The 19911-nt window shown below is 42.8% G+C and overlaps 2 protein-coding genes across 3 annotated transcripts; both read left to right on the plus strand.

The window, feature by feature from the left end:
* Positions 1–545: 545 nt before the first annotated feature.
* Positions 546–15219, plus strand: LOC113023961 (probable ATP-dependent RNA helicase DDX5). 2 transcript variants are annotated; one of them, XM_026170462.1, is made up of 13 exons: positions 546–774; positions 3035–3218; positions 3372–3468; positions 3580–3713; positions 5434–5499; positions 5946–6087; positions 6180–6340; positions 6618–6790; positions 7058–7168; positions 8074–8135; positions 8238–8297; positions 9737–9958; positions 14365–15219. In XM_026170462.1, the coding sequence occupies exons 1-13, from the start codon at positions 734–736 to the stop codon at positions 14814–14816; spliced, it is 1905 nt and encodes a 634-aa protein (XP_026026247.1). In that variant the 5' UTR covers positions 546–733; the 3' UTR covers positions 14817–15219. The 2 variants fall into 2 exon arrangements, with proteins under 2 accessions (XP_026026247.1, XP_026026248.1); XM_026170463.1 differs by having other exon boundaries at positions 3038–3218.
* Positions 15220–16116: 897 nt separating this feature from the next.
* polg2 (polymerase (DNA directed), gamma 2, accessory subunit) lies at positions 16117–19847 on the plus strand. The gene is made up of 8 exons (XM_026169281.1): positions 16117–17014; positions 17558–17663; positions 17890–17995; positions 18151–18336; positions 18637–18774; positions 18880–18960; positions 19117–19217; positions 19311–19847. Exons 1-8 carry the CDS (start codon positions 16531–16533, stop codon positions 19474–19476), a joined length of 1368 nt encoding a protein of 455 aa, XP_026025066.1. The 5' UTR covers positions 16117–16530; the 3' UTR covers positions 19477–19847.
* Positions 19848–19911: the final 64 nt, after the last annotated feature.

The raw sequence follows: 19911 nt of genomic DNA on the forward strand, positions 1-19911 counted from the left end.
CAATGTTGGGAATATGTAAATCCTAAACACCTTGGAGCCCCATCACACCAACAAAACACATACACGTGATAAATCCCATGTAAATTCCATTAAATAAACACACTGTATCTAAGAATTCAGGCAAAAGAGTTTTAGAAAACAACATATTTCCAGTTACCCAAACATCATGCCAGTAAGAGATCACAGACTTGTTTTTGAATGTGGACCGTTTTAAAGGTTTGCATTATAAACATCTGTATATACTCAATTGCCAGGATCTTCGTTAGGTCTAATGGATGTAAAGGATGTCTAGTTTTTTTGGAAGGAGTGTAGTTTTTTTTTTTTACTTTATTCACTTTGGAGGAGGTAGTTGCACTACTGTTCAATTGTCATACACTTCTCAGAAAAATGCTTTTGAAAAATGCTTTTACTGATGTCAACGGGGCGGATAAAGGAAAGATAGAAAGAAAGCAAAGAAAGCAGGTTTGTATCAACTGTAGAAATAAACGTCACAGTCCTGAACGCGAACATAAAATAGTACCACAGCTAATACGAATGAAAAACGCGCATTGATACAAATGCTATCCGTCCCGTCTGACCTCGTTTCCGTCTCGGTAGACAGACTTTTGTCTGCCGGCATTTTCTTTTTATTTCGCCGGTGCGCTTTCAGCTCGTAGATTTTTTTCGCCTGTTTTATAGGCCGGCAGCTGATATTTCTTCTTATCCCATTTTTTTCACTGCAGTCTACAACACAATGCCAGGTTTTTCAGACAGAGATCGTGGCAGAGACCGAGGGTAAGTGTGGGTTTCCTTAATATTAGCAAAAAATGCCAAGTGTAGCATTCGGCCGTTGGCTGCAGCGTTGTCTTACGTATCAAAACAAATGTCACTGCGAGGGTTTCGTGGTTTATTGTCGCCTTTCTGTTAGTAAGTAAAGGCGTGTATTAGAATGTACGCTTGTTTCTATGCGGGCGGCGCCCTGTCAGTGTAATGTAATCCATTTCCTTGCCGTTTGGAGATAAAATGGCAGCGAACGGCGGCTCCGTGTCGGCGTTTGCACGTCAGCCTTCCCGTTACCGGAGCATGTGACGCAGAAGTGTCTTCTCTTGAGAGTGCAAGATTTATGTCGCTGAGGCCCAATTTATTACTAAAGAGTCGTTTTCTGTCACCGGAGGCAAAACGAAACCTCATAACAGCCCCGTTTAACCGTGTATTAACCGGGTCACGTCAGGCTCGGTGATGTGACATGTTATTGTTTATGCGGAAGCGGTATTCAAAGATGGCTCCGCATAAGCGGTTTGAACCTGTTCAGTCTGTACAGCATTCATAGTTGTATATGGGTTTTTAATGTTAGTAAACCTGGTGTTGTATACATATACTACAATAACATAAAGTTAAATATATACATATAATGTGGGACTGTTTATGAAACATTTTAATTACAATTTTTTTGTCATTATTTAGCGTTTGTTTTGGTTAAATGTACTTGTGAAATTACTGCAAAAGGCAAGTTATAGGCAGTTTCTCGGAAAATGACAATTAAATAAATGCCCATTTAAAAAAAAAAAAAAAAAAAGGAAAAAAAAAGCAGAACGGCAAAGGATTGAATTAAGCGGAAAGAACATAGAATATACTGAAAAGATGCAGCCTGGAGCTTTAGCCTATTCAGTACTAGGTTTCATCAAAAACGAAAGCTACAATGAATAAATATTCCTAAATAAAAAACATATATATATACATAAGTAAAAGCCATCGTTTCATAAAGATGATAATTACAGTTTCAAGTTTTATTTGCATAACACATTTTAAACCAAAGGACTTTAAAATTAAAATATTTTTTAAATGGTTTATGTGAGAGAGACAATCTTAACTGCTTTATCTAATTTTTTTTTAAAGTAAATTTCATATGTAATTATTAGCCTGTTATACGTATGCATTTGACATAACAGCTTCTTGTTGTTTGTTGGTTTCTGGTTGTCCTGACCACGCCTGTCTAAAAGATTAGCTTATTGACAGTTAAGGGTGTAGTTCTTAAATTTCTGCCATGCCCTACTTAAAAAGCTGAATTGTTCATATACCAATTTTTAAAATCAATTATTAAGTATTTAAAAAAGGGATCTAAATCTTATTTTGTTTAAATAGAGGTGCAATCATTAGATCGTAAGGTGGCATCTGGAAAAGTTTGTTTGTTTTTCCAAAGCACTGTATGTGATCTCCTTCGGCAAAAAGTCTGTCTTTGTTTGTTTGTTTTTACGCTGTCTGATTATTTAAGTTAAAAAAGTATATTATAATAATCTAAATTACACCATAAATACCAAAATGAGCTTAAAAAAATAACTTGTATTTCACAGTGCCAGTTTGTATTCTTTGGCTCTGGCTAAAACCTCTAAAAAAAAAAAGAAAGTGAAAGTGAAAAAAATTCAACCTACAAATGTTTGGTCCTAAACTTGTATTTATTCCATTTAATGAATTTCTTTGCTGTCATTTATTTCATCTATGGGTACTTTTTGGTGAATGCTGTTATTTTCAAAAACAAAATACAAAGCATATCTTCGATCATATCACTTTTCCGTTTTCCCGAAATTCCACAGGTGCTGATTTTCTGTAAAGTAAATATTTAAGTTTTACAAACTAAGTGGGCACAAATACCCTCTTCTTCCAGTAAATAAATACATGGAAAATGGATATAATAGAAAGATTGTGTTTTGTGTAACAAATGCCTTTATATTTATTTTACAAAGGCTGTTTCCTTATAGTGCTATAAAACTGTGGAGACAGGAAATACATCTAGCGCTGCGATTGAAGAAATTGACCAAACAGGCGAAAACCTCAGCAGTGATGCTGCGATTAACTTCATTCATAGCTTAAGCCAACCTGAAAAAGTCTAGACTGCAGTTATTTAAACAATTGCAGTGTTTCATTTTGCATCCTTAAGAATATTTCTATAGGAATGGCTGAGCAGTTAATTGTTATTTTAACAAAAGGGTACTTTGTTTTCTTTTTTTTTTTTTTTTATACGTGGCATCTTTTTTTCTTTTTCTTTTTTTTTCACAAGAAGATATGGCGGTGGGCCTCCTCGTTTTGGTGGTGGTGGAGGAGGCAATAGGGGTGGACCTCCTCCTGGAAAGTTCGGCAACCCTGGTGAGAGGCTGCGAAAGAAGCACTGGAACCTCGATGAGCTTCCCAAGTTTCAAAAGAACTTCTACCAGGAGCACCCAGATGTCACCCGCAGACCACTTGTAAGGCCTGATTTTGCATAATTTTCTCTATTTTTTTTTTAACTAGGAAAAAAAAAACATAAAATGTAAAGCTCTTAAAATTATACATGATTTCAGTGGGTATTGCTGCTTTAATGTGAACTTGTGTCTTTTTATTTCTTTTTGGAATTCCAGCAAGAGGTCGAACAGTACCGAAGAAGCAAAGAAGTGACGGTTAAAGGCAGAGATTGCCCCAAACCGATCGTAAAGTTCCACGAAGCTGCATTTCCAAGTGAGTACAAATTCATGCTGCTTAAATAATTAAGAACTGCCTGCCTGCTCTATTACCCTATGCTGATATTTCAACTTGCAGCTACTAAACTTGCATGTCTTGCTTCCTCAGGCTACGTTATGGATGTAATTGTCAAACAAAATTGGACTGAACCAACTCCAATCCAGTCTCAGGGGTGGCCCGTAGCCCTGAGTGGCAAAGACATGGTTGGAATCGCTCAGACTGGCTCTGGGAAGACCCTTGCAGTAAGTGTTATACAGTTAGATTTTTTTTTTTTTAAACCATTTCAGCCAAGATGGGGAATAAAATTAATGGTGCTATGTGGTTACTTTTGCTTTCCAAAGCATTTGAAAACATAATACAGTATAGAATTTTTTGCAGCATGATTGGCTAAATTCACCAAAGAGAAAAACATAATAAATTCTTTATTCTGTCATTTTGTATTATTTAGTACAGCCATTTAAGGCAAGGTAACCTTACTGCACCACTCACTAGGCAAAATTGAAAAAAAAATGTGTATAACACTGTTGATATTTTTTAAGGTGACAACAGTGAGTGTATACAAGTTTAAGAGTGGCTCCGTTGAGACTGACCAGATGCTATGAGTTGTAAAATATCCATTTTGGACAAAATGTTTTGAGTTAAAACTAGGTCTGGGCGATATGGCCTAAAATGCATATTGCGGTATAATTTGAAGCAGGTGCAGTAACGATATATTTCGCGATATATTCTTTTCTTCTGTATAACATATTTTCCACACTATAAGGCACACTTAAAATCCTTTAATTTTCTCAAAAATCGAGAGGGTGCCTTATGTATGAATTCTGGTTGTGCTTACTGACCTCGAACCGAAATTTGTTAAAAAATGTTTTAGTATAACTTTGGTAAGCTGCACTATACGGCTGCCGGAGTGAGGAGCTTTGTGGAGTAATCTGGATCCAAAACTCCGTCCCCTTCAGGTCCCAAAGTCAAACGAACACTGAGAGTTAAAAACGGTCTAAATTCTTTCATCTTTAATAAAATCATCAGCATTGCTGCTTTATCGGGTGTAACAATTAAGTTTAACATCCATGAAAACAGAAGTTATTAAATTTAAAGGAGTTACAAGTTAACAGGAAGTTAGCTCGCTAGTTTACACCTAAACATGACATACCATGTTCTGACTGAGAGATTTTTGAAACTAATTAAAATGCACAGCTCTGCTACCACTTCCAATATAAATGAAGACAGAAAACTAAACAGCAGTGGCGTTTGCAGGGTTACTGAAGTTGGACTAACTGGTATATAATGTTGTGCTACGTGATTGCTAGCGACACAGCTATGTTAGCATAACATTAGCACAGTGAAGCTGGAGGATGAACGCCAACTTTTTTTCCACTCGATAAAAGTTAACGTGAGGGATTCTGGTGGTCAGGGACAAATGCAATCGCATAGCAGGATGCTATACACGGGCCAAACTTCAGTCAGGAGAACAACTGAGATTATTCATCCACAATACGAGGTTAGTTATTAATATACTGCAACAATATGGGAATAGAACAGCTGCGAGAGAATTCAACATTAATGAATCAATGTTACGGAAGTGGAGGAAGCGCAGTTTTTGGCTTTCCCCATATTTCAAAAGTGCTTTATCTCTTTGCTATGACTGTCGCCCGCCATAATTTGCAGATGATAATGGTTTCGACCAAAACAGGCGCAGCTTGATGACATCATCAACATGCGATAGAGCGATGGAGTCAAAATCTCTATCGTTGGCCAAATTTATATCGTTTCTATCGTATATTGTTTATATCGCCCACCCTTAGTTAAAACCATGTTAACACTGCTGTCTTTTGTAAGAAATTCACAGCACTGATGTTATGGAGATATGGCAGACAACTCTTTATTCTTTCAAAACACTGATGTTACACTGTTATGTTAATAGTTGCATTACTTGCAAGATTCACTCCTTTTCGTCCTTTTTAGTACCTTCTGCCTGCAATTGTGCACATCCAACACCAGCCATTCTTGGAGCATGGAGATGGGCCTATTGTAAGTAAAAAATATATTCATGTTGTCTGTGTAAATATACAAATCTTGCTGTGTAAAACAGCCAATTCCATCCTTTTGACTGCCATTTTGAAATCTGAAAATCTTTCCTCCTTTGTGTTTTCAGTGATTCATTTATATATCTTGATGCCTTTTTACATCCTCATAGCCTCTGCAGTCTTTTAGTTTTTCCCATCTATTGACAAGGCACAAGTTTGACTTTAAAATGAAAAAATATTTATATTAAATATTTACATTTTAATTCAAACAGAAAATTAAAAAAAAATACATTTTCTTCCATTTATGACTTTTTGCTGCCCATCTACAGTACTTTCAAGACCCACACTTTTTGATATTTAATCTATAAACATGTGTCATCCATATTTGTTGTCATGTGGAAGAACAGCTGAAATGTTCAGACTTAAAAAGAATGTAAATCGTTTTTTTAGTGCTTGGTGCTGGCACCAACCCGTGAGCTGGCCCAGCAGGTGCAGCAAGTGGCGGCTGAATATGGCAGGGCCTCCCGTCTGAAGAGCACCTGCATCTATGGCGGGGCGCCCAAAGGGCCCCAAATCAGGGACCTTGAAAGAGGTATATATTCTTTAAAGTTTTTGTTTAAGGATTACAGTTTAATTGTATTGGTTTTAAGTTTAAAAACGCTATTTTCTCGGTTTTTGTTTAAGGTGTTGAGATTTGCATCGCCACTCCGGGTCGTCTCATTGATTTCCTGGAGTGCGGTAAGACTAATTTGCGTCGTTGCACCTATCTGGTGCTGGACGAAGCTGACCGCATGCTGGACATGGGGTTTGAACCTCAGATCCGCAAAATAGTGGACCAAATTCGGGTAGGTTGTTTCTGCTTTTGCTTTGCAGACAGTTAACATTATATTTCTAAGAATCTGTGTCAAAACAGGTTTTCATGCCACAAAGATGGCAGCTATTTTAGTGGTTTCTTATGATACGTAATTTGCATAGTCTTTTAAGGGCAAGGGCCTCAAAAATTTGATGAAGACCTAGAACTGAACCAGAATACATCAAGTAAACCTGTGTTGGTAAAATGTATTTTTTTCTGTTTTTTTTTTTTTTTTTTTTTTTTTTTGTTTGTTTGTTTTTCTCTACCAGCCAGACCGTCAGACCCTGATGTGGAGCGCCACCTGGCCTAAGGAAGTTCGTCAGCTGGCCGAGGACTTCCTGAAGGACTATGTCCAGATCAATATTGGAGCACTGCAGCTCAGTGCCAATCATAACATCCTGCAGATAGTTGATGTTTGCAATGACCTTGAGAAGGAGGACAAGTGAGTAAATGCTTTATACCACCCTTAACGAGTGCTTAAACATGAAAATCCATGTTCTATATTTAATTATGTACTGTAGATAAAGAAAAATGTCTTATTAAATCTAAAATGGCTCTAATCCTGTTGTGTTCATACCATCTTCATAGTATTTTACTTTAACCATTTAGACACAAAACGTAAATTTACGTGCTTTAAATTGGTAGAGAACTTTATTCAGCTAGTAGATGAATAATGAGTAGACTTTCTCTGTTGTCTGCTCTCTGTAAGACTGATCCGTTTGCTGGAAGAGATCATGAGTGAAAAGGAGAACAAGACCATTATTTTTGTGGAGACCAAAAGACGTTGTGATGAGCTCACCAGGAGGATGAGGAGAGATGGGTAAGGAGTCCATATCCTTAATTTTTTTTTAAATCGTATTTACAGTAGGGCTGTGCGATATGACCAAAATCTCATATCCCTATATTAAGACATCTATCGTCCGATAACGATATAAATCACAAAAATGTAACATTTTCTGTAAATTCTGTGAATCTTGGGCAGCTCGACTTGCGTGAAATGTTTCCAGCTGGGCGTCGCGTACCTGGAGTCGAGTGCATGAAACTACATTTTTAGACATAGGTTGTAACGGCCGCCGTTTTCTTTGTGAGTACTTATTACACGGCGTGCTGCGGGAAAAAGCCTGTTCTAATGTTTGAGTCTAAGGTTTTGAAAAGTCTCAACAGGATCTTGAGCTTTATTGTGAAAGGTTTATGTGGAACATAAACAAGCAGACACGCGATGGTTTTAACGTCGTTGTTGCTAACGACAATGCATAAAAACAAGCGCTTGTCCGTCTGTAGTGTGGTTATATTAAATATAAGAGAAAGAGAGAACTTTAAGAAATTAATATAGCCACTACAGTGACCATCAAAACGATGGAAAAAATATTGCCGTAAAGAGTTTATTTTGCGACACCACGAAACAAACGATAGCGTAAAATGAAACGATAGACGTTTTAATATCGTCATCAGATATATATCGTTATATCGAACAGCCCTAATTTACAGTCAAGTTCAGCAAATATTTGAAGCAACATGTGTCACATTTGCTGTAAATATACATGCAGGTTTTGACCCAGAAACACATAAAATTAAAGTTACTTTAGATAAAGGTTCATATTAACTGCCTAAGTAAGAGCCTATAGGCATTTCAAGATTGCTGCAACACATGCTCCTCAGTGGACTGACAGTGGACTAATCTAGGCTGACTGTGTGTGTGTGTGCGTGTGTGTGTGTGTGAGACAGGTGGCCTGCAATGGGAATCCATGGAGACAAGAGCCAACAGGAGAGAGACTGGGTCCTTAACGGTAAGATATATGATTTTGTGTTAATAAAATGGATCTGGGTTTTAATATTGAAACAATCATTGTTACTCTATATTTTACTCAATTTAGTCCCTTTCCTTCCAGAATTCAGATATGGCAAAGCGCCAATTCTCATTGCAACAGATGTGGCCTCCCGTGGCTTAGGTCAGTATGGCATTGAATAGTACTACTTTATTATCAGTGTTACACTTATTTTAAAGAAAGTGCTTTTGCTTTCTTTAACTTTTCTATGCATTTTCTGAGTTTTTCTCACCTTAAGGTGGAGTCTTTGTGGCAGGCGCTAGGCATGACAGTCCCAGGCCTCGAGAGGGAGCAGGATGACATATTGGAATTGCTCAACTGGCTTGCCACCCAGTGGGCCTAGAGAGGTGAAAGCTCTTGTGTGCCAGTGATCTTCAAAAGGCTGTGTGGCTAAGCCTTTGTCTCTGATATGTTGTTGAAAAACGCTCACATCTGTTCTCTGTCCATGGATTTCACCTGACAAATGCCATCCAGCTGTTTCCAACTCAAACGTTAAAAAACAGAGATATGCTTGATGCTGTGACTTTTGCCTTGCATGCTGTTGTGTTAGAGAGCGCTGTATTGCAAGTCACTTGTTTGAGATTTGGAACAATTGTTACCTTTCAGAGCTTGTATCACATAGCATGGGTGTGAGCTTGTCAAAGCTTTCAGTTGTTTTCTTTTGCCGTCAAAGTGCTGGATTCCTTGAAAATGGAGAGAGCAGTTTGAAATCATGTCTCTGAAAATTGAGGAGACCTGGCACATGTGTTTAGGGGGTAGTGGGAGCATCTAGTGAGTGGAAAAAGAGAGAGTCAGCTCAAACCAAAGTTCCTCCCTCGCCTGCGTTTTATAGTCATGTCGAGACCTGCCAACAAGAGACATTTTCTCAAGTGAACACTGGCTTCTTGGAAGATCTTGCCTTGATGATACTGATGAAGGGGGTGGGGGTGGTGGTAATTGTTCTGTGTTCGCTCAGGGGTCCCACAGGGTTCAATGTTTGGCTCTTTTTCATGGTTTTTGAAGCGGGCCCCTGTTTAAATTAGTACTCGGTCTATTTTGTCTTGGCAAGACGCGCAGTGCGGCCTTTAATAACAAGTTTCTTTTGAGAGTGTACTGGGAAAAGCCTGGACATGCAAAAATGTACCACTCAATGGTCCTATATTGGCACGAGGAGGCCCCAGTGCATATCGTGGCCCAACTGCGTAGAAGCTCCTGGATGTCACTTGACAATTTGTGGGGGATTTCGCTGCATTGGGAAAGGACTAGTGAATGCATACTCCTTAATGGTAAGACTTAAATTCATTTTTTTTTTCTCCCTTGGTTAACAAAAGGGAGAGTCATGTCTTTTGATTATGGTAAGCAACTGGAGTGTGCATCGTTTCTCTCTTCCCACAGTAGTATTCCCATGGAGTAGACTTGTACGCAATTCTGATGTTTTAACGTGTTTCCTCCACAGGCTAACAGTCGCCTTTCTTCCCCAGCCTTCCCAGTTGCTAATTTTTCCCTTTGATCTGGCTGTTGTGGTGTGCAAAATCTTTTGTGGCCTCCTTGTTTTGTTTTGCCACACTGCAACACTTTCACAGATGTGGAGGATGTGAAATTTGTCATCAATTATGACTACCCTAACTCTTCCGAGGATTATATCCACCGCATTGGACGCACAGCCCGAAGTCAAAAAACGGGCACAGCCTACACCTTCTTCACCCCCAACAACATGAAACAAGCCAGTGACCTGATCTCTGTGCTCCGCGAGGCCAACCAGGCCATTAACCCCAAGCTGATCCAGATGGCAGAGGACAGAGGAGGTAAAATGTCATTCTTATTTACATTAGGATTTAAACGTGAGCTAGACTTACTGACGAGTAGATACTCAGTTTTTGTTATTGATCAGTGATGTTATTAGAGAGGCGATTTAAAGTGAACCAATTAGTCTTTTCCAAAAAATGAGATCCAAGTATCAGGAGTTAGTCTCTAAATAAAAGTTAAATGGTTTAGACTGCTGTAAACACTCAGTTTTCGTTGTTCATGGACCTATACAAGAGACGGATATGCCTAATATGGTTATTTCAGGCATACGCTGGGACAGCTTCGCCAACACCTTAAGTTTTCTCTCTAGCATCTGGTTGGCACGTCTCCATTTTAGTTCTTTTTGACATTTCAGCATCAAAAATAGGTGATCAAGAATATATTTATTGTAATTATTATAATTTTTATTTCATATTTGGCCATTTAAAACTCAGTTATACAACTGAAGGTTAGAAAGTTTTTTGTTTTTTTCTTTTCATATTTTTAATATATTGATTGTAATTGACTTCTCTCATTCTCTCTCTCACCCCACCTTCCGTCACGGGGCTGCACCTACAATTTGTGTGTGTGTTTGTGGATAAGAGAGAAGTGTTATATTCAAGGAAAAGCATAGTAGTTCCACCTTAAATGTTGATACAGCATACAGGTGTAGCTACTCCAGTACAGTCCAAGAATGGATATTAAGAAAGGAAAATAACCATGAAATGTTGCTTATTATAATGTTCAAATCTGATTTTTTGGGGGGAAAATAAACTGACTTCAAAGTAGAGCACTAGATTTTTATTATCCTTACTGAACTTTGCAATTCGTTCTTCTATCAGTTATTAGGTGTTTTTCCTTATATTTAGATCTAATAAAGTAATTGTACTTTTTAATTGTGACTTGTCCATCCATCCATCCATCTTCATCCGCTTTATCCGGGGCCGGGTCGCGGGGGCAGCAGCCTAAGCAAAGAGGCCCAGACCTCCCTCTCCCCAGCCACCTCCTCCAGCTTATCCGGGGGAATACCAAGGCGTTCCCAGGCCAGCCGAGAGATAATCTCTCCAGCGTGTCCTGGGTCTGCCCCGGGGCCTCCTCCCGGTGGGACATACCTGGAACACCTCACCCAGGAGGCGCCCAGGGGGCATCCTTGTCAGATGCCCGAACCACCTCAGCTGGCTCCTTTCGATGTGGAGCAGCAGCTGCTCTACTCTGAGCCCCTCCCAGATGGCCGAACTTCTCACCCTATCTCTAAGGGAGAGGCCAGCCACCCTTCGGAGGAAGCTCATTTCTGCCGCTTGTATCCGCGATCTCGTTCTTTCGGTCACTACCCACAGCTCGTGGCCATAGGTGAGGGTAGGGACGTAGATCGACCGGTAAATTGAGAGCTTCGCTTTTACACTCAGCTCCCTCTTCACCACGACGGACCGGTGCAGCGTCCGCATTACTGCAGCTGCAGCCCCAATCCGTCTGTCGATCTCCGGCTCCCTTCTCCCATCACTCGCGAACAAGACCCCGAGATACTTGAACTCCTCCACTTGGGGCAGGAACCCCTCCCCCGACCCGGAGTGGGCACTCCACCCTTTTCCGGCTGAGAACCATGGCCTCAGATTTGGAGGTGCTGATCCTCATTCCCGCTGCTTCACACTCGGCTGCGAACCGTTCCAGTGCGAGCTGGAGGCCCTCACCCGATGAAGCCAACAGAACCACATCATCTGCAAAAATCAGAGATGAGATTCTGAGGCCCCCAAAGCGAAAGCCCTCCGCCACTTGGCTGCGCCTAGAAATTCTGTCCATAAAAATTATGAACAGAACCGGAGACAAAGGGCAGCCCTGGCGGAGCCCATCACCCACCGGGAACGAGTCCGACTTATTGCCGGCAATGCGAACCAAGCTCTTGCAACGGTTGTATAGGGATCGAATGGCCCATAGCAATGGGCCAGACACCCCATATTCCCGCAACACCTCCCACAGGACACCCCGAGGGACACGGTCGAATGCCTTCTCCAAGTCCACAAAACACATGTAGACTGGTTGGGCAAACTCCCATGCACCCTCAAGTATCCTGGAGAGGATAAAGAGCTGGTCCAGTGTTCCGCGACCAGGACGAAAACCGCATTGTTCCTCCTGTATCCGAGGTTCGACTAACGGACGAACTCTCCTTTCCAGCACCCTGGCATAGACTTTCCCAGGGAGGCTGAGGAGTGTGATCCCCCTGTAGTTGGAACACACCCTCCGGTCCCCCTTCTTAAAGATGGGGACCACCACCCCGGTCTGCCAGTCCACAGGTACTGCCCCTGATCTCCACGCAACATTGCAGAGGCGTGTCAACCAGGACAGCCCTACAACGTCCAGAGCCTTCAGGAACTCGGGGCGGACCTCATCAACACCAGGGGCTCTGTCACCAAGGAGTTGTTTAACTGCCTCAGTGACCTCGCCCCCGGAAATTGGCGGGTCATTCCCCTCATCCCCAGACTCTGCTTCCTCCTCGGAAGACGTGTCAGTGGGATTAAGGAGGTCCTCGAAGTATTCCTTCCACCGCCTGACAATTTTCTCAGTCGACGTCAGCAGCGCTCCGCCAGCACTATACACAGTGCAGGTAGAGCACCGCTTTCCCCTCCTGAGACGTCTGACGGTTTGCCAGAATCTCTTCGAGGCAGTCCGAAAGTCTTTTTCCATGGCCTCTCCGAACTCCTCCCACACCCGAGTTTTTGCTTCAGCCACTGCCCGAGCCGCATTCCGCTTGGCCTGTCGATACCTGTCGGCTGCCTCCGGAGTCCCACAGGCTAACCAAGCCCGATAGGACTCCTTCTTCAGCCTGGTGGCTCCCTTCACCTCTGGTGTCCACCATTTGGTTCGGGGATTACCACCACGGCAGGCACCAACCACCTTGCGGCCGCAGCTCAATGCAGCAGCTTCGGCAATGGAGACGCTGAACATGGTCCATTCGGACTCAATGTCCCCAGTCTCCCTCGGAATGCTGTTGAAGCTCTGCCGGAGGTGTGCGTTGAAGATCTCGCGGACTGGGGCCTCTGCTAGACGTTCCCAGCACACCCTTACTACGCGTTTAGGTGCACCAGGTCTGTCCAGCGTCCTCCCCCGCCACCTGATCCAACTCACCACCAGGTGGTGATCAGTTGACAGCTCAGCCCCTCTCTTTACCCGAGTGTCCAGAACATATGGTCGCAGGTCTGCTGATACGATTACAAAATCGATCATCGACCTACGGCCTAGAGCGTCCTGGTGCCACGTGCACTTATGGACACTCTTATGTTCGAACAGGGTGTTCGTTATGGCCAAACTGTGATTAGCACAGAAGTCCAATAACAAAGCACGGCTCGGGTTCAGATCAGGGAGGCCGTTCCTCCCAATCACGCCCCTCCAGGTCTCGCTGTCGTTACCCACGTGAGCATTGAAGTCTCCCAGCAGGACAACAGAGTCTCCAGGTGGAGCACCCTCCAGCACCCCCCCCCCCCCCAGGGACTCTAAGAAGGCTGGGTACTCTGAACTGCCACTCGGCGCATAAGCGCAGATGACAGTCAGGACCCGTTCCCCGACCCTAAGGCGCAGGGAACAAACCCTCTCGTCCACCGGGAAAAACCCCAACGTACCGGCAGCAAGCCATGGGGATATTAGAATACCCACCCCAGCCCGCCGCCTCTCACCAGGGGCAACTCCAGACTGAGACAGAGTCCAGCCCCTCTCCAGGAGACTGGTTCCAGAGCCCAAGCCATGCGTAGAGGTGAGCCCGACTATATCTAGCCAGTACCTCTCAACCTCACGCACTAACTCAGGCTCCTTCCCCACCAGAGAGGTGACATTCCATGTCCCTATTGCCAGTCTTGGCAGCCGGGGGTTACTCCGCCAGGGCCTCCGCTCCTGGCCGCCACCCGGCACACAATGCACCCGACCCCTATGGCGCCTCCTGCGGGTGGTGGGCCTGCGGGAGGATGGGCCCATGTCTCCTCTTCGGGCTGTGCCCGGCCGGGCCCCATGGACTAAGGCCCGGCCACCAGACGCTCGCCCTCGGGCACCCTCCCCGGGCCTGGCTCCAGGGCGGGGCCCCGGTAACCCTATCCCGGGCAGGGTAAACTGTTCCCTCGGTGTCCTTTTCATAAGGGTCTTATGAATCGCTCTTTGTCTGGTCCCTCACCCAGGGCCAGTTTGCCATGGGAGACCCTACCAGGGGGCAAAAGCCCCCAGACAACATAGCCCCTGGGATCCCTGGGACACACAATCCCCTCCACCACGATAAGGTAGCGATTCAAGGAGGGGAATTGTGACTTGTTTTGTTTGTTTGTTTGTTTTTTGTTGTTTTGGGGGGTTTTACGATCTCATAGCAGCCCTGATGCTGGTTTCTGTGTCTTGGTGCCACAGCCACGGTGTTTTAACCCACCCTTCCTTCTCTCTCCTTTGTCTCACACAGGTCGTGGAAGGGGGGGAAGAGGTGGCTACAAGGATGATCGCCGGGATAGGTATTCTGGGGGTGGGAGGAGTAACTTCAGTGGTAGTAGCTACAGGGACAGCGACAGAGGGTTTGGCAGTGGGCCGAAGAGCTCCTTTGGTGGCAGTAAGGCCCAAAATGGTGGCAACTATGGAGGCAATAGTGGTAACTCTAGTGGTAACTATGGTAGCAGCAATTACAGCAACAGCAATGGACAGGGTAATTTTGGCGCTCCTACAAACCAGGTGGGCGGCTTTGGTAACCAAAGCTTCCAGGGTCCCCCTCAGTTTGGGGGTATGCAGAGGGCCACTCAGAATGGTATGAACCACCCACCATTCCCATTCAACTCCCAGCCGCCGCCCCCACAGGCCCAGCAGCAGCCGCCACCACCACCAATGGTGCCCTACACCATGCCACCACCCTTCCCTCAGTAGATATGATATATGCACAATAAATGGAACCAACATGATTTTTGTTTCGTCCTGAAATCTTACAGTATGATGATCATTACTATTATTATTATTAATATTATTATCCTTTGTACTGTTTAACTTTGTTTTGCTTACAGCAGGGTTGGAATTATTCTGTAAACCCAGAGCATTACATGGAGTCATAAATACGTCTCCTATAGTGCAACCATGATTGCTGCACTTTTCCTTGACTATTTTTGGTTTTTTGTTTTGTTTGTTTGTTTTTTTTGTTACATTCCTCAGTAATTTATTTTTACTAGGTAATACAGTGTTTTCAGTTTGTGGTATGCCTAAAGTGATGTTATGGAGATCATCTATAAAAGGGGTGCGTGTGGCCCTTTTCAATAAAAATAAGAAAAGATGGTAACCTTGTGTGTCTGTGTTCTCTCTCTTTGGGGATTTTGTGGGGGTTTTTTTTTTTTTTTTTTGGTTTTTTTTTGGATGGTTGGGGGGGTAGATTTTGATACCTCTAAGTGGTGTTACAGGGAAGCTGGCAGAGCTCTGTTCTGCTGTTTTGGGGTTTTTTTGTCAATTTTCACCCGTGTGTCCATCCATTTTTCTGTTGATTATCTGGGTCACTGGGACAACACGTAATGCAAAGCTTTAAACCTTTTGCCAACCTGCAGCTCTTTCTAGGGAACACCAAAGAGTTCCCGAGCCAGCTGAGAGATGCAGTCTTTCAAAAATATTCTGGCCCTACCTGCCTTTTTTGTTTTTTGTTTTTTTTTTTTGGGGGGGGGGTATTATTATTATTATTATTTAATTATCGCAGAGAATAATGTCTATGGAAAGTAAAGTTTTATGGTGCAATTGATGATTTTAACTGGTAATACCCCAAAATAATACAGAGAAACCTCAGATATTCAGAAGACACCCTATGAGCAAGCACCTGGCGACATCTATGCAACGCACTTTCAACTGAAATCAAATGAAATACACATATTAAATATTTCACAGTAAAGGTCAAGGATTGGTTAAAGGTAAATCAGAGGTGTAGTCATTTCTATTAACTATATTATAATTTTTACAAGTACCCTTTTTTTTAATTTCATTTTTTGTAGTTTTATAATCATAGTGTACGCTATAATCAGATAAATGAACTTTAAAAAATCTATTTAAATTAAACTGCTATTTTTGTTTTTGTACAGTAATGAATACAGACTCAATCACCACCTCCATTCACTTCCGAATTAAGTTTAATCTGTGAGCCAGAAAAGCACTCATATCACTGAATCGGTGAAGGATGTAGATGTTTCCATTTTATTTTGAAAGTCTCCTTTACCCGGATATAAGGATTTAATTTCCGGATCACCCACCACATGTAACAGATACGTTGCTAACGCTGAAATATGCGTCTCCCATGAGATGTGAAGTGTGAGCAGCGGCTAATTGGACATTAGATGTGTGACAGCAGGGAAACCGTCCGACTCTTAAATGCACCGACAGCCGTCTGTATTTGTAGACGCTGCTTTTAGCAAGGTTCGCTAAAGTTAGCTTTCATTGGGAATTTAACACAGTGAGCCCAGTTCACATGTACTATTCAAACCACCGTATGCACTCATCTTTTCACTGCGGTATGCGGCCACTTAGGACCGTACACTTAGCGAATATTTTAAATCTACAGGATTTAAAGCTTGTTGTTTGCTAATGAAACTTTCTCTGAAGCGGGTTCTTCATCATGTTTACTCGGTGTGTAAGAAACATCCTGTCTAGAAGTGCATTCACTGTGACGCTGAAGCGGCACAGCTGGAGACGCTGCAGCACATCCCAGACTGAGACTGTGGACCAGGTCACTACGTTATTGCAGCTCTGCGTGGACAGGTTCTTCGTTTCTCCTGGTCACGCTAACGTGGAGCTGTTTCAGCGCGGGCTGTGCTGCAGCTATGGACCTCTGGGCATGGAGCTCAGGAGAAACCTGCTGGACCAGTGGTGGCATTCAGTGACTAGGTCCGGAGCTCAGGTTTTTGGGATTAACACCCTGAGCAGCAGTAGCAGCAGCAGCAGGGAAGCACCTACAGGTGGACAGGGCCAGCTGAGGATTGTTGAATGTGAACAGCTGAAACAGAGACTTGGGCAGAAGCAGCTAAGCAAGGGGCGGCTCGCTGAGGAGGTGCACATGCTCCTGCAGAGGTCCCCAAGTATGAGAACAAACTTACTGCAAGGTAAGTTGCCTCACACACCTGTAATAAATAATGATGATAATAGAGCATAACATACACGTTTTTATTTCTATACTGAGAGCTAGCATTAAACATGCACAGTAAAGTAATGACACCACAGATGATTTATAAACTACAAGCAAAGTCACCGTGTATACCAACTGTTTCACGTTATTGCTTTTATGATCTTCCATGTATTTCTTTTAATGGTTTATGAATACTTTTGATACTTGTTTGTCCAGTTTGATGCCAACACTGTGGTACTTTTGTTTGAGTAAGGTGAATGGAAACGAGCTGTTCTTGGAATATTATTTTCACACTGTAGTAAACTCAGTAAGCAAGAAAGATGATGGCAAGAGCTGAAATACCATGTTAAGGATACTGCCAGGACTTCAGTGTTGTGTGAAAGTGCTCATCAGCTTCAGAAACTCAGCTAGTAACATTTCTGTTTAACATGTCTCTGTCTTTTACATTGTTGTAAAACTAAAAAATAATTATTTTTTTCAAATTAGTCTTGATGGTTCACGCGTGTTGTTTTGTTTCCAGGTGCCTTGGAGCAGTTTGTCCCCTCGTTAGAGCTGGTGAACAGGAAGCTGCCGTTTGGTCTGGCTGAGACGGGTCTGTGCTTCCAGCCTGCAGAAGGCTCTGGTTGGTGAGGCTTCGTCTGTTGTTTCTTACCTGTGTGAGTGTCTGTGTGGATACACTTATGAAAAATAAAAATTCAAACAAACTTCACTGGGATTTTGTTTCTTTATATTGTTTATCTGAGCTAGACTTTTAATATTAATACAGTATTTCATGAGTTCACATTAACCTTTTTCAGACCTTATGAGGTAAGTATGTCATATTAACACACTGTATATTCTATTTTCTGTCAGCTCAGCTGAGGTCACGCAAACATCTCTAGTGTGGTTTTGCTCTCCTCGCACATCGTCCCAGTGGCTGGACCACTGGACACGACAGAGGCTGAAGTGGTGGAGAAAAGTGAGTCTTTGAGGAGGGAAACATCTCAGACAAATTTAAAACGGTGTGATGCACCAGTGCATAAATGTATTTTCCTGTAAGAACACTTTCCCAGCCTTATAAACTACAAACATTAATAACTCAGCTTTTCTCTTTGTTTCGTCCTGTTTATCCAGTTTGCCCTCTCCCCGTCCGACTTCAGCAGCAATGAAGTCCAGCAGGAGGAGCTCGAACAGGCGGCATCTCGCGGTGTGAGGATCATCTACAACTTCCCGTGGGGTCAGGAGGTCCTGGAGACACTGTGGAGTCGAGGAGATGCCGAGCTGCTGCACATACACAAAGGAGACCGGTCCAAACTGCAGGTCCGTCTGCTTCTTTTAGAGTGTGCTTTAAGTCGGGATCGAGATTCAGTCATGTTCCTAAGCTGCTATTGCAGAGGCTCTGGTTCTCTGACAATGTCTTAAAACAGGAAGTCAAATTGATATCAAAAATTCCCTTAGCTCCCAGCTGATAGAGGCTTTCAGAAATCTCAGTTGAACTAAACGGCTTTAGGAAGAAGAACCACCAGGTCTCATAAGAAACACGGGCAGCTGCTCGTCTGTTGCTGCTTTTCTTCAGTTTAATCACACGCAGTGTCATTTCTCTTACCTGACCTCTTTCAGCATCAAGATGGACGAAGGTCTATTCCTCATGTCGTCTCCGTTACCGCAAACATGGACCGTGGTGCGATGGCGTTTCTGTCCAACTCACTCCAGCAGCTGAAGAGAGAAGAGAGCAAGAAAAAGCTGCACCAGAGAAAGGTGATTGTGCTTAACAGCTCGCTGCACGTGCAGAAAAACTGTCAGTGGGTTTCCTATTTGTGGCGTGACTTTTATTTATGAGATTTGTTGCACTGTTGATTTCAGGTGCTGAAGCTGCATCCAGTGTTGGTTCCCATTAAAGTGGCTTTAAATATTGGTAGAGGAGCCACTGTGGAGCTGAGGCAGGTAATGATAACATGAAGTACATGTTGCATGCTTTTTCTTTGTGGAGTTTTTCTGTGCAAATACATATTTTTCACCTTAAAAGGATCTGATTGAATGTGTTCCTTCTGTGGACTTGCATCAAATTGCATTAAAAGTGTTTTAAATATATTTCTTCAGATTTGTGAAGGCCTTCTGCAGGAGTTCCTGGAAGCAAAGATCTCTGTGTGGCCTGGATATCTTGAAACTCTGCCAACATCAATGGAGCAGCTGAATGCCAAGTAAATGCCGTTAAATCAGCACATAATGCAAATTGAATTACGTTACCTTTCTTTAAACTCGTGCCTGTGTGTTTCTGTGTGGATGTAATGCAGATACGATGAGATGGGCGTTCTTTTCACCATCATCATCGGTGAGAACACGTTGGAAAGTGGCCTTCTTCAGGTCCGCAGCAGAGACACAACCATCAAAGAGACCATGCACATCTCGGAGATCAAAAACTTTCTATTCAGATACATTTCTGCAGCTGACAACATCTGAATGCCCCTGCTGTTTTTTCGAACACCTGCCTGAGTTTGCATTCCTTTTAAAAACAAAATTATGGTCAGGGATATGCTTGTGAAACATATTTCCTCAGAGCGGTCCAAAAATAAGAGACTTTTTGGGATAGAGGTGCACATGAACCCACTGTGTGTATACATGTACCCCAAGAGTTTGTATTCTTAACTTTGCTAACTCAGCTCTTACTGATCCTACAGTCTCTTCGCAGTACATTCAAGGCACTGACATGGTTATATCAGGTTTATTTATCTGTGCGTAATTGGTGGCTACATAGTGGTCACGGAGGAGGAAGCTTTTGGATTTGTCTCTACATTTCTATTAAAAGATATGGAATCCCTCTTTAATATTTATATTGTATTGTTTTTTCTGGTTGTTGATGGCAATTTTGATTCTTGTTTCCTGAAGGTTCAAAGA

Source organism: Astatotilapia calliptera, chromosome 6 (genome assembly GCF_900246225.1).
Source record: "Astatotilapia calliptera chromosome 6, fAstCal1.2, whole genome shotgun sequence".
Lineage (NCBI taxonomy): Eukaryota > Metazoa > Chordata > Actinopteri > Cichliformes > Cichlidae > Astatotilapia > Astatotilapia calliptera.